We start from the raw sequence: 15,621 nt of genomic DNA, 5'->3' as shown, positions 1-15,621 counted from the left end.
ATAGTACTACGTGCTATAGCCAGTAGAGGCTTTCCCATCTATGGTGATTCTGCACATTGACACCAAAATTCCATCTTCTTTTTTAGGCTTCCAATAAATGTATCTCTCATCACCATCTAACCACTCAGACCAAGGATCTTCAGAGAATGCAACAACTCCTTGCACCAAATGGGTGAATACATCCCATTCGATCTCCAAACTTAGCTCCTTATCAAATCCATCCTAAGCTTGGTGTAGTAAATCAAGGTACATGCATCAATATCACCATGAATTGAGGAATAATTCCTGACCATTTCATCCAAAGCTTCTATGTCACCGTTGCAATCTTCAATCCGAACCCCTTTCCAACCAACCAATTCAGTTTCCTCATCTTCAGTTCTTCAATAAATGTCTAACAAAGTCCCATCAAAAGAAGATACTTGATCCACTAAGTGCCGGAAGACGCCCAAGCAATTTCAAGTTTGACCCTCAAGAAACTGTCTCCATTTAGTTGAAGATAGAGCACTGTGTACTCCTCAATGGAAGGCGTGTCGTATTCTTCCAAATCCCCATTTTCAAATATAACATTTAGGACTTCTCATATAATTCGTGTGCATCTTCGCACTCTTTCATTCAGCACCACTCCTAGACAATAAGATTCATCATCGGTTGTGATCCTATAGATGTGCAAGGGCATTTGTTCCTCTGTTCCCTCACCTCCCACCAGCCTCATCATTACCTTCCCCTTCCTCCAATTCATTTTCCCTTGGTCCCCGAGAAAACTGAAGGGAGGAGAAAGGACAAGGGAGTGTGAAATTTACATATTTTGTCATGTAGTTTGTAAAAATTTACGTTAATTTTGCCGACTAATTGTGCTAAGCTTGATTGAGTTCTAAATACTTTCACTGTGAACCAAGTCCATGGAATACGTTCAAGTTGCAGTTTTGATTTTGTGTTCTTTCTGTATTTATCCGAAACCAACAGAACAACGTTCTGTAGATGGTTTATGAAACTAAGTTGTATGCATTTCAACCTTGAGATTTCAGGTCATGATGGTAATTTGCTTGGGTTTCAGAGTTTTGATTGGGATCAGTGTTGGATTCATAATTGGCTTGCTATTAGGCATATTGAAGTCTGGATCAGTGTTGGATTTCATGCAGTTTCGGTTTTGCTAATTTTATAAATGGAGTTGCAACTTCTTATATTTCAAAGACACATCTTTAATTCCGTCAATTTTTCCAAAGAAAAATAGACTTTGACTGGATGATTGGGGATATTTAGGGTGGTTTAACTTCATTGCCACCATCTAAAATATCTCAAATCGTGCATACGTAAGTTAAGCTAGCTGGTTAGGACAATGAGCCTGCACATTTGCATAATCTTGAACGATTAGTTCGAGTCCCTCTACCTGTATGTTAAAGTAATTTAGATTAGCGCTCGTATATTTTTTTTTGGTTTAAAAAAAAAAAAAAAAAAAACAAATCGTGTGCAAACCACATGCTATGTTTGTCGACTAAATTGATAAAATAACAACGTGATGTCGAATTGCAACATATCCAATGTATAGGGGCAAATTCGGTAAAATCACAATTGCAGGGCCTTGATGAAACTTGACCCAAAATACAAGGGCCATTGGCGAGCCTTTCTATTTTCCTATGAAAGCGCAACCGTCCATTTTGTATTCGAGGAAAAATTTTAAGATAAACAAAAAATGTCCACACTTTAAAAAACTAAAAATGATTCTTGTAAGTTGAATACTTCATGGAAAAGACTCACTGCGATTCCTATGTTTACAGCATTTGCCAATAAGAATTCATGATCTTGAATGGAAACATTTCAGGGAGGAAAAAAAATAATTAAACTTATGAACAAGAAAGAAAATAATTATTAAAAAGACTTTTCAAGAAATTCTAAATGAAAATCTAGAGCCCATAAATGTGATTATGTACCATAGCAGTGGTACATAATCACATTCCTCAGTGTTTTGGCCAAACACAGTGAGTGCTGGTATTCTGCCTTCTTGAGCATAACCTCGGAAGGAAGAAAGTAGCCTCACTTATCTAACTCTGAACTCATACAAGCATACAATATTCCATTGCTTTCGAACATACCTGATTGGCTTAGAAAAATCATGCATGTTTGAACAGTTTCATGCTAAGCCAATGAAAGTATACAGCAACCACAAGGACCGGGAGAGTCAAGGGCACCAAAAAGCAATAATACCTATTATCAGACAAGAAACTAAGTTAGAAAATGATGAAGAATAGGAACTTCAACAAAAATCCAGTAAAAAAGAAAGTCATGTTAAACTTGAACTTTCCAAATCAGCTTAATAGGTATGGGCACCAAGTCACTTACTAACACTCGAGAGTAAATAAAGCAACTGTCAACGAATTTCTGACAATCACTCAATACCTTAGACTTTCTTCTCTATATAAAAAGATAAATATGCACATATGAACAACAATATCCATATCTCTTGCCATGCACAATTCAACCAGCCAACGCAAAAGATTGATATATTGACGAACAAAGAAAACTGTCCCATTTCATGGCCAGAGCAAGTTCAAAATTTTCCTTTGTGGATATCGCTCCACATTGGGATTTTGTACAACATGCAGTGACTGATAATTTGGACTTTTTGGCTACCGTTGAAGCTGACAGTTAAGATTTTGCACACACTGATTTTATTTTGCAAGCATATGTGTCATCTAATGTGTTAGCTTTTGTGGATTTCTTGGATGCTTGCTTTATTGAGCACAATAAGCTAATACCTTTTGTAACTACATAATTTAAAGGATGGCAAAACAACAGTAAATTCAGTCCCTCAGAGTCATTAGTGCTGATTCGCTATATTTGGATGTGTGATCTACCATCTCTTGAGTCTTGACTATTATGAGTGATGCCTAAAAGCCACTACTCCGATGTCTACATTTGTACGGTCAATCTTCCAAGCTCTTTTTCTTTAGTCCCTAGCTGCTGTGTTTCACCTCAGGGAGGTACATACCTCCCGCATACAATCAAAACCCATCTTTTCACGCAGATTACAGCATCCTAAATAGCTGTCACTTCCGCCAAAAAATAAATCCCTCTTCTTTAAAGCAACCTAAGAAAGCATATGATGTTGAATTACATTGCAGGAAAACTGCCTCATCAACACAAATTTGCAGGCAATCTCTACCTATTCAAATAAACCCCAAAAGGAAAGTCTATAGATCTGTCCCAAACGTAGTGCTCAGTGTAATGAAACCCTATTCTCCTAACGACGGACAATAATACAGAAGAAACCCACCAGCTGAAAACTAATAAACTCACTCATATATATTGTTATCGTAAAGCTAAGCATTCATTAAATAGATCAAGTAAGATCATATTGACAGAAGAAAAAAAACAATATATGCTTACCCAGAAAAAGAGAACATCATATGGAGATAAATTATATAAATTGGCATTTTTTTTCTGATAGGTATCCAAATGTTATTCTTGGATCACTACTGCATCAAACATATAGGTACTTGCACATTGCAACTTAATTACTTATAGAAGAACCTGTTATTTTTCCCTAATAAGTATGTCAAATCATATGGCAATTTTGTTCTGGAATGAATGAAAAATGGAGTTTAAGCTAGTACATTGGATTCTGGGACTAATTTTGAATATGAATTAGCATTGAATAGTAACAGAAGAAGGAAAAAAAAACACATATATATGGGGGAAAAAAATACAAAATCACTTGGCTGAGCAATTACCGGTCATTTTGTATGGCGGAGAGGATAATATTATCTGAAGGTGGAAGAAGCTTGGATAAGACGGTAGCATAGAGAAAACCCAGAAAGAAAACAGAGCCGGATGCGATGAAAAACCATCCCCAAATCAAATTCTGTTGCATTTTACTTTTATCTTCCGGCCACTCTACACTTACATCTGCAGCCCAAAAAAGAAAACCCAAAACTCGATTTTTTTGGGTCTGGTGCTCGTATGAGTAGAAGCGCCAAGGAGAAGGAGGAGAAGCTGTGGAGGAGAAAGCCCAGTGGAGAAGCGCGAAGAAGAAGAAGATGCGAACCTTTGGGTCTTTGTATTTGTATACTTCGCTTCTACGCACAGTATATTTGATCAGTTCACCCATCAAAACTTGAAAGCCCCATTTTGCCCTTTAAAACTAGAAGAACGACTCCAACAATAAAAAAAATATTTACTTTTTGAACTGTCTGAGGGTAAAATAGAGGCACCCAGAAGTTTAAATCTCAGCCCTTCATTATTTCATTCCACGGTTATCATTTCTCATCCGCTATGCAAACTTGCAAACTTAACATTGATTTTGTTGTCCTTATGGAAACTTGGCATGACTAATGAAGTTAGAATATACCGGACACATATGTAAAGTGGAGACTGAAACCAAATTTAATTACAAGGTGAAATTCTTAATCTAGTTCGTGCAAACCATTCAAAGTTCAAACCGGTGTGGCCGATTTCTTCCACGTTCCAACAACTCATTGACTGTCAACTCAATGGAATGAACTATATTTGTACAGAATTTATCTGCCGAATGATTCATTATGAGTCGTAACGTACCACCACATCACAACTCTTATGAAGCCCTCGCCCCCATAGAGGATATTGTTGAGCGTAGGAGTAGCTTAAGCACAAGATGGGTAAGGTTGCGTTTTCTGTTAATCCCGTGCAATCAAGTATAATATAATTCTTCAATTGTAGAGTAACATTTGGAAAACAAAAATACATATTCATTTGGTTCTAGGATGGATTTACCTCTTTCCTTTTGCCAAATTTAATGGCTGGAATGACCATAGATAAACGCTCTGATCAGATTATATACACGTACACGCTCAATGATAGGGTACAAAGAAATAACACCATTTTTTAAGAGATGCATCACCAAAGTGCTCAAAGAATTGTCTCCACTTACATTGCCTTAAGGGGATGATTGGTGCCTAAATTGTTGTAATCCAATCGTTTACAAGCACTAACCCATTTTTAAAGTATCATCCAGAAAAAACTGCACAGCTTGCCTCTACTTCAAGGTTTTTCGTCACCGAACGCTTGCCTCAGCCACCCTTGTTTGTCCCCGAGCAACAAGCAATTCGTAATCCTGCATATTTAAATACATGAAAGTTCAACATGCAAACAGAGGAGAGCACAGAAATTACAAAGGCTTTGTCATCAAATACAACTCAACGCTAAAAGGACTGGAAATATTGAGGGCTAATTTCGTAACCTTTTGTCTTTGGTTTGTATTAAAGATAGAGAAGAAAAAGGAGAAAAAAGTGAGGACAGGACATAGAAGATTGATGTAAAGGAGAGGGGTGACACCTCTCTCATTTCTCATCTACCTTAATCGTTTATTTTATATATTCTCTCTATCTCTTTAACCAAAAGACAAAAATCTGAACACCAGAACCAAAACCAAAATTGCTATAAAAAAAGGCCTAAACTACATGAAAAACTCATTCCTAAGGCATTTCAACCACTTAGAAAGTTCCTTAGTGCAGCACAGGAATTATGGGACTGATAATTATAGACATCGAAAAGATTTCAATTCAAGTAAATGCCAAAATTTCCATCACTAAATAATCAAAAAAATAAAAGTGGGATGACTCCTGTAAAGTAAAACCAGCAAAAAATGGAGGCAAGTGATGCACGTTAAATATTCAAGAGATATTTTTCGTTTTTCACAGACCATGTTTGTAAGATATCAGTTTTAAGTAAATTCAGACATAGATGAACATGAGTGTTCATCATGCCATATAAATTCCGGTGTCCTGATGGAAATTACCTGTACAATTGCTTGTGCACAAAGTTTCCCTGACAGAACAGCACCTTCCATTGAGGCTAAATACTTTTGTTTTGTGTAATCACCAGCTAAATAGAAACCCTCTAGGGGAGATCTTTGCAAGGGACGGCAAGGTTCACAACCTGGTACAGTTTTGTAAACCGACCTGAGACATGAATCAGTCATAATCAGTTAAAGCACAAACACCCATAACCAAGTCAAGCACGGGGACGTCAGGCAGTGGCCCAATGGTCATGCCTCCTTATTCCTAGGGCATAGTTCTGGATTCAACTGCTTACGACATGGCAATGGAACTCCTTATGCAGAATAGTCCCGCTAAATCAACAAGTAAATAAATTAAAATCCAACCCTTCCATGTGAATTTGCTGCCCCGTAGTTTCCATTAAAGTTTTGTGTGAAAAATTAATAGCTAGAAATTTCCACATTAAATATAAAAAGGAAAATTTTAAATAGGCGGTATGAGACAATATGTTAATATTTCAATCAAACAAGTTCACGTGTAACACAAAGAGCCCCTGGAATTTATTTCCATTGCGTACTGGCAACATGATTTTTCAAATAATATTCATAAACATTCATTAAGATTCAAAACTTATGGCTATAAATTCAAACCTTGGTGTTTTCACCACATGGTACTTCAAAATCTTTGCTTTGCTTTGATCTACAGCTATCTCATCTGGAAAGAGTTTTGCAAGTTCTTTGAGTGTAGCATCAATAATTTCTGAATCACTGCATGATATCCATTCTTCTGCTGGTGCAAAAACCAACTCCAGCATTGACTGGTTTGGATTGTAATATTCCTGCAATGAATTACAATGAATCATGTCCCCAACCCAAAAGTAAACTAAAATGAAAATGAAACTAAAAGGAATTGAAATGAGTTATACTTGATACTAAGAGAATATAATGAAAATCCATTAACTGATTTTTCCTGGATAGGGAAAACTGATACAATATTCTTATTACGTTGACATAAAAAATTATGCAGGAGGTAGCGTGGAACAATATCCATCCATAAATGAATAGGTCTATAATTCATGCTTATGTGCTTCATCCATGGTTCCATAAAACAATATTTCTCATCAAGCAAAAGAACATGTTATTCTCTTTCCTTTTAAATTTCTTTTGTGGTAAGAAATTTCAAAAGAATCAGTACAAGAATAGTACACAAAGATAAAAATTATATCATCTTTTTCTCATAATTGAATGATATACTTTCTCAGACTTTTCGATCTAAATTCTTATTGCACAACCTAGAGAATTGTCATCTACCTCTAAAACAAATTATTTATGGTTCATGTTTAAGTCCCTAGACATATGCTTGTAGCTCACCTCTCTCATGACTGAAAAAACCTCCAATAAATCAATAATAATATATAAACCGCTGCCACACTATTATAAACAGGGTCATGACCAGTCAGGATGCAAGTATTATTCTATACAAAACAAATTCAAATTTTGAAAGATTCAAACAAAATGGTTATTTAACATTGAATGAGAAAAAGAGACAATACTGTTCCTTTTTCTCAAAATGTTTTCAACTTCGTTGCTATTAAAATGTTTGTCACTATATGCAAGATTTTGTGTTTTAATATTAGTTTCTCTAAAGATACGAAATGTATAGTTACATTATTAGATGCATGGTAGCTAGAAGTTAAAAAGAAAAATCAAACAATATCTACTGTGCTTACTAATAAGGAATAAATAACAGATTTTACCTTACATGTTACGGACATGTCGGCATAGACACTTAAAAGAGGACTTCTGCATTAGGGGAAAAAAAAGACCATGTCACAGATGAAACAATACTGGCACAATAAAAGGAGACCAAAGGCAGCAGACAGCACTATAAGAGTTTGGATACATTATACACCAAATAGGCTGTATTTTTTGTAGTTTTCTTTTTAAATTAAAATATTATCTAAACAATCCCAAGTTTGTCATCAAATTATAGATAAATTATAAACTTGGGATTGTTTAGATGATATTTTGGCCTGGACGGGATGTCTTATTTTGGCCTCCATTATGGATTGAAAGAAGATAAATTATAACACCAACTAAAGAAGATAAATTCTTTCTAACTTCAAATGTTTTGGCCTGGACGGGATGTCTTATTGTCTTTATGCAGCCCTTACAATATTAGAACCAACATTTTGTCATATATTATCCTTGGCTGAGTAACTTTAACACGGCCAGTCAGAATGTCAAGCTGCAAGCAGCAAACCTCAAAGAACCATGAGATACACACGGAAAGTAAGCATCACTGTAATATCTATGCTAAACTAAACACCTAAGTATGAGCAGGACCTGCTAAAAAGTAGATGATCATATGTGTTCTTCAGCTTTCTGTCAAACCTGTAATTAAAAACAATTCATAGCATCAGATTAGCATGCATATTACTAACATATTACTTCAGTGAAACAGAGAGTAACTTCAGACCGAAATAAAATGACAAAGAAATTGAGTAAAATAAATAAATCAATAGCAGGTTTCACATTACATTTGGAAATCACATTTTTGGGCCATTCTAAGCAACAAAACCTGAAAGGTATGGCTTTCATTGGCAATGACTGATTGACAAGGACTAAAGTAAGAACCCCAAAGAGGTTAAGAAAAGTACCCATAGTCAATCCCAATATCTTGTGATAAAACTTGTATTTAACTTAAAGAGACGTCCTAAACCATATAAGTTTTTTCTCATTTATTGAAATTTCCAGGCCAACAAAAAATTGAAGAAAGAAACCCATAAATTAGGCCAGTTGTCAATATACACCATCCAGTTCTATTTTCTGATCATGAAAAATTAAGGAATCAATACTTATTAAGTGAAAGAGAATGTGCGTGCGTTCGTCTCTGTGTGTGTGTGTGTCTGTGTCTGTGTCTGTGAGAGAGAGAGAGAGCTATTTGCATTATTGTTTAATATCAGTTAATATCCACTCACCATATGTGAACATTGATAACTGGAACGCCAACCAGTTTCTCCAATTTCTTGAAATATGGGATCTCTTTCCAGTTATCAGGCAATAGAAGCTTTAGGATATCAACTGTTTATAAGAAAACCAAACAACCACCTTAGGGAAACTGAAATATACACTTAAGTTCAACTATATTATCTAAAAAGAAAATTTGTGCGACACCTGGAGTGGCGAATACATAGGCATCTGCTTCAATCATGCTCCCATTATTTAGTACAAAACTCTTCACGGTCCCATCTTTATTTAGCTCAATTCTCTGTATTCGGGAATTAATTCGGACTTCACCGCCTAATGACTGGATATGATCAACAATTGGTGCACAGAGTCTCTCAGGGGGACTACCATCCAAAAAAGCCATCTTGGAACCGTGTTTCTCCTATACATGTGTTTGCATAATATACTGATCAGGAAGTGCTAGGTTGTAACAAAAGTTGTCCTCTTAAGTAATAATATAGTGATCGCATATAGTGCATACAGAGATGGAACTCATCCAAAAATAAAAAATTATATTTCACAAGGAGTGATATTCAGGATAAGTTGCTTCTGAGATCTGACCCATGCTCCATCTAACATACAAAGGAAACTATATATTACATCGTTCTAACTTGCATTAATGATGCACATGAAGCTATACCATTATATCGTGAACTGTTCTTCTTTCACACCAATCTTTTATGGATTGGAAGAAAAACAAGATTCTTAGTAAAAGCAATCAATATGCATTGTTGAAAGTGAGGGAATTCACCATACCTGAAGGAATCGGTTCAAAGCAATCAATATGCATTGCATTGAAAGTTCATCAGGGTTAATAAAGTTCAGGGCCTTTGACATGGCAATAAACACCTCAGTAGTCACTCGATCCGGTATGCCCTGAGAGAAAAGGAGAAATCACAAGTCATTGTTTTTTTCCCTGTATAAACTATCTTCATCAAAATTCAATCTGATCAACCAATACGACAGGATCACATGAAATATACGACTGACCTGCAAATCATAAAAAAAGTCAATTTTATTTCATTTTATTTTTTGGCTGGTAGTTGTTTCAATCAATTAAATAAACAAAAATTGTAAAAACACTGAAGAAAAATCGCTTTCTGTTAACACAATCTCAGTTTTTTATTTCTATATCTCTTATTTTCTCACTGGAGATGTAAATTTTGTGGATTCAGTTATAATTAATTAAGAGTACATACAAGTTTATGCCTATTTTCCTCTGAAGGAGAAAACTAGTTCGGTTTTTCTAGATTTCAACAAGTTCGTCGAAATGTCTACCTCTTCAAATCTTGAGGCTCGCACTGCCACACTGACATCTTGACCATTATGAAACAAAAGCTTTAAATGGAAAACCAGATGCAAGCTAGTCCCTTGGATTTTAGCCATCCAAACTAGTGTCAGGTATTGTATGTGCCGAATAGCTAGTCTCTTATACATTAATAATTGACAAGAAGTAGATCTCCTTTTCATAATTTCATTGTCTATCTGCTAGTACTGGGAACTTTGACTAATATTAATTATTCTCAGCAAACTATATGATTTGGTCCTCTAATATTTTTAGTAGGTACTTTATCTGAGCACATCGTGTACTGAGATCAACCAATCTTGGCCCATTTCATGATTGTGAAACTGAATGACCAAAGAAGCAGGTTTGGTCTAACCCTTTACTTTTCAACTCATTACAATATCTGCTCATGGCACATAAGCTCCTAGCTATATATATACACAAACACGTCTAACTCAGCCAATAAAACATGCAAAAACATTTATCAACTATATTAGAGTACCTGTTTCCTCATCCAATCTTTTACACTCAAGCCATCTTGGGCTTCAACATAAGCCTGCCCACCAAGAATTGCTGGCAGTAGTCCAATTGCAAACTTGATTTTCTCTGGCCAAGTCAGCATCTCATTGTTCTTCAATATGGCCCATATTCCTGCCAGCCACAATCACAAACAGCTCAAAAAAGTAATAATATATACAGAGAGATGTCCTCTCTCTTCTCACTTTATACAAATATTATATATATGCCTACTCTCTCTATATATAATATATAGTACACGGAGAGAAAGAGATACAAGAGACAGGGGGGGTAGTGATCCCTTGCCAGAAATCTGGCATGTTACGTGGCCAGAATGTTAATCAGGACAGGACCACACATTCAGGCATAATATTAACTAATGATGGTTTTGATTCTCAGTCTAATAACGTAACTCTGACAAGAAAAAAATTCCCTACATATATCTTACCAAACAAAGAAAATATTTTACTAACACCCAAGGTGGCCCATCAATTAGGACTCTTAACAGCACAAGCAAAGAATGAATTTACAATCGCATGCATCATTTAATCTAAGCATAATTCAGAAACAAGATATCTAATCATTAGAATATAGCAGGCTGAATCCTCAAGAATACATGCATGTAGATCATGGAAGCACCAGCGTTGTCTTCCAAGAATTTTGCTTAAACTTTAATATTACTTTTTATAAAATATCTAAAGACACTTGTATAAATATATTTAAAGTTACTTAAATTTTGTTCAATTAATGAAAATCCAGAATATGGAACAATAGGAAATTGGAAATGAATGAAAGGCAAGAAAACTCATCCGAGACCACTAAAAGATACCAGGGTCGTGCAACTAAGGGGAAAAAAATTGATGCATTAGCCACGGTTCCTTGAGCCTATTCCATAGTTCAATGGACCGCACACCAGGTCCTTTTTCTCCCATCTGGTTGTCGCTGGTCTTGAGCAGTTGGGTTTGGCTTACTCAATATCTAACAAACTTGAAGCTCAAATTCGTCCTGAGTTCTGTTTTCTCTAAGACAAAGCCTAGGGCTAGGTAAAATTTGGATCCATTGACCTAACCAAAATGAAAAATGGGCCCAAACATAACCAACCATCTTTAAACAAGGAGATATTGAGAGGGAAAAAAACACAAATCAAGAGCAAGTTCATTAAAGAAACAGAGGGCTATAGGAATCAGAAAAAAGAAATAAAAGAGACGGAACAAGACAAGAGAGAATTGGATTCTTATTGATGACTTCAACTGACCACACTTACAATTCTTCGTGCCTTTTCTCAGAAAACATATTGATTCTAAAATAGTGTTCGACTGAAACACCATTGCCTATTTGAGCCCTCAAATTCTGGAATTTAATGTGTATTTCATGCTTGTCTTGGGCAAAAGAAAAACTAAAACATATTGTGTGTTTCCAACAAAACAACATAAAACTACATATTTGATTATCATTTCTCTCCCTTGTATGAAAAGCACCATGTGCCTCCAAAAAAATTTCTACTGTCTTGACAAGAATTCACCTAAAAGACCCTGCTAAAGATACCCAGTCTCCTAACTCCCAAACCTTCTTACTGAGTACGGAGTAAAATCATCCGAATTCACTAGATGATAATTAACATTCTCGTACTATTTTCATCCATCCCACAATAAAAAAAAAAATATCTCCATATTATTAAAGACATAGGTTTAAGCGGACCAACTCGGAATTTATCTTTTCCTTGGGAAACATGAAAAGGTGGTGAACTAGACAACACTCTTGATAATCTCTACCCTTCAGGAAGAAATCGATTTGTCCATCCTACCAATCTTCTCAGATTGCCAACCTACAACCCAATGCTGCCACCAAGCCTCCGAACTACCAATGTCATCGACCAGAGTAATTTTATATGAATTTTAGAGTAGTCTTTAACTATTTGTAAAATCCCAGAATCTTCTGTTAATAACATTATAATAAAGGGTTGACAGTGTGAGTGTTGGTTATCAAATATGGACAGTCAGACAATTAAGTAAACAAGGTATTGTAATACTTCAATCTACTAAAATTATTTTGTAATGTTTGTATAAATCAAGCTACCTTCCAAGGAATGGAATGAATTCCTGCAGTTGTAGAGAAACTATTGTCAAATTTCAAGAGGTGGCTAAATATCTTACCATTTAAGGGTGCTGGTAAAACTTCAGGGAAATCAAACCGGCTGAACTCTCCTGGTTTGCTTGGCATTGCAAATATCATAGAATGCTCCTTCCACTGCAATCGATCATCAATACCAAGCTCACCAAACAGGTTCTGAATATTCGGATAAGCCCCAACTTGCCAATACAAAAAATATATCTCATAAGAAATAGAATCCATTACCCGGCTGCTCTATGTATAAGCACTAGAGACATCAATAGTCTATTTTTAAAGAAAATTCCTAAAGCAAAGTTAAAGAACCAGTTTCATTAAGCACTAAATACATAATGTAGATTCATCTTGGATAGAAGACAGACAATGAAAAAAGATACTGGAAATGCTTGGGTTCGAACCCCCCTACATACAACAGGTGGCAGATTTTAAATTTTCTGATTTTATAAGTACTGCTTATCAACCTTTTTCCAATATAATTCTAAAAACTTGGTTGATTAACATTTTGATACGTCCACCTAAAATTAATTTTATTCACCCCTCTCTGTTGCAACTTATATATTAGCTAAAATTTTGAATTGATATACAATATTACAAATTTATATATAAACCAATTTTGGTCAAAAATGAAATAGGCACTTTATTTAAAAACTTTATCTTTTCAGAGAATACAATGGTTCACTTGCAAGCACAATCGCCTGCCGGTGTAATTTTCTCAGCCTTCAATACTCTATGAGAGATTTTTGTTTTCTTCAAACAGAACAGAAAAATAGTGGACTCGATACCCTTACAGAGTCTGAACTTTGGAAGGAGAACAATGCAAGCTACTAATTACTAGGAATCCCATTTCCCAATTTATTATACTTTATCATCCTCTCCCATACCAGCCACCCAAATGTAGCATGATGATTATTAAAGTTGAAAAAAAAGATTTTTTATAAGTGAAAAAACTATTAAACTCACAGAAGATATGTAGGCCTGTTTCGTACCAGTCTCCATCCTTATCTTTCCATGCTGCCACCTATCAAAAAACTGGATATTTCAATAAGCAATTAATAGAAACAACAAAAATATCTGAGATATGAAGTTAGAATGTGGATAAATATTGGACAGTGACCCTTCCAATTGGGTACTCATTGGCCACTGATTTTGGAAGCACAAACAAGGACATAATTATAAGTTGGAAGACTAGAAAGCACAGTTATAAGAGTCAGATTCGCCCCTTGGAACTTTCCAAGAGCAAATTCTCTATCTTTGCACTTTTTCTTAGATGGATTTTCCCCACTTGCTTATGTTTTCCTTTTGTGCAGGTTTTCCAGAACTTAGTGTCTTTCTTTTTGGCAAGTTATAGTAAATTTATTTAATTATGTAAGACTGTCCTTCCCTTGCAATTCTAATAAATTTCTTCTCTCCTATCCTTATGTTTTTTGTTTCTTTCTAAATTTTAATAAATGATATTTTCTCTCTAATCATTAGCCGCAAAACATATAAAGTTATAACTTTTTCAAGCTAACAGCAATATGGTCTCGAAGTGGGATAAAGTTATAGCAGCTGAAAAACCTTTCCGCCCAGAACATCTCTTGCTTCCAGTAAGATAGGTTTATGACCTGCATCAGCCAAATATTTTGCAGTTGCCAGACCAGCCAAACCTGCAAAAATTCAGAACAGAATAAATATTTATCACATAATGAAAGATAAAATGTTATATGTAGTATCCATAAATTTTGAGTTCACTATAAGACAAGCTTAAATTGGGCATGAGCATCCAAAGAAAAAAGGAAAAAAGAAAACCCAATGCAATTTTAAGAATATATAATAAGTTTGTATATCATAATCACCTGCACCAGCAATCACGACCTTCAACGGCTTAGCTGGACGAGGAGAGGCTCGGAAAGTGGAAGAGAAATATGCAGCTTCTAAGAAATTAGCAGTATTGTCAAGGTCTGGTCTTGGATAATCAACGCAAACCACCTACACACCATTACAATTACACGCAAAAAAGTTCATTACCCTTTTAACAATTTAACAATTTAGCAACTAAACCACTCGTACTTCTAGAGAAAACAAACCTTCAAAGGGCAAGCACCATTCCTCGGCCTTCCATAAATAGTTTGTGGGCTTAAAAATCTACAGCTTTGAGCCATAAATTCACTACCTTTAAATGAAAAGGCATCGCATCTGGGAGTGTTTCGTAGCTTTTGAGTGTTGATGATGCTAGCTTGACAGCTCAAGTTAGCAGCAGAGACACAAGCCCACTGAGACATTTTATCAAACAGGTTGTGCACAGAACAGGAGTCTCAGCTGCTGAGCGAAGAAAGGGAGCTATCTTCAGCTCCAGTTGTAGTGGGGGAGAGAAGAAAAAGGGAGGAGGAGGACGGGTTGTGTGAAGTGTGGGTGGGTGGGTGGGTGGGTGGTTGTTTGTGGGTGGAACGCTGAACACATGAGCTTGTTGGGTGAGTTTCCGTCTCATCTTTGGCCAGTTGTGAAAGTGAGGCTTGGAATCTGCCAAAAGTGGCATTTTGAGTTTGTGGGTTAGGTCAGCGTTAAGAATATTCCACTAAGCGCGGTAACAGTTGAAGACACCCAGTCACAATTCACAATGCATGCCTTTTCCCTTCGCACACTACCTTAAATATTTACACCAAATGCCCCTTCACTTTGCCCCTTCAAATTTAAAGCGGTCCACTTAGGTCCAGTTTGAGATTGCTGTCACTTTTTTAAAAAATTACTTATACTGTGTTTTGAAAATAATTAGCTGTAAAGTAAAGTATCTCCATGTTTAATAAATAATATTTTTAAAGTGCTGTTAGTACAAAAAGCAGTGTCAAAACCGTTTGGTAAATTTTAATATAAAATTGTTGTAACTGTGAATAATTACTAAAATAGAAATGATGTTAAAAGTGTTATGTATCATGTGATGGTAGTGGTAGTGATGTAA

General features: G+C 35.6%; 1 protein-coding gene across 1 annotated transcript; it reads right to left on the bottom strand.

Annotated features, from left to right (window-relative positions):
* Positions 4,643 to 15,314, bottom strand: LOC18788299 (phytoene dehydrogenase, chloroplastic/chromoplastic). Its single transcript, XM_007222397.2, has 14 exons — positions 14,753 to 15,314; positions 14,522 to 14,654; positions 14,244 to 14,332; positions 13,647 to 13,704; positions 12,713 to 12,868; positions 10,546 to 10,694; positions 9,515 to 9,634; positions 8,927 to 9,140; positions 8,731 to 8,833; positions 8,096 to 8,143; positions 7,507 to 7,552; positions 6,401 to 6,588; positions 5,771 to 5,933; positions 4,643 to 5,086 (listed from the first exon to the last, which is right to left on the bottom strand). Exons 1-14 carry the CDS (start codon positions 14,945 to 14,947, stop codon positions 5,027 to 5,029), a joined length of 1,722 nt encoding a protein of 573 aa, XP_007222459.1. The 5' UTR covers positions 14,948 to 15,314; the 3' UTR covers positions 4,643 to 5,026.

This window comes from Prunus persica, chromosome G1, assembly GCF_000346465.2.
Source record: "Prunus persica cultivar Lovell chromosome G1, Prunus_persica_NCBIv2, whole genome shotgun sequence".
NCBI classification, from domain to species: Eukaryota; Viridiplantae; Streptophyta; class Magnoliopsida; order Rosales; family Rosaceae; genus Prunus; species Prunus persica.
Note: the sequence above shows the minus strand (reverse complement) of the source record. Positions and strands in the feature narration are given on the sequence as shown.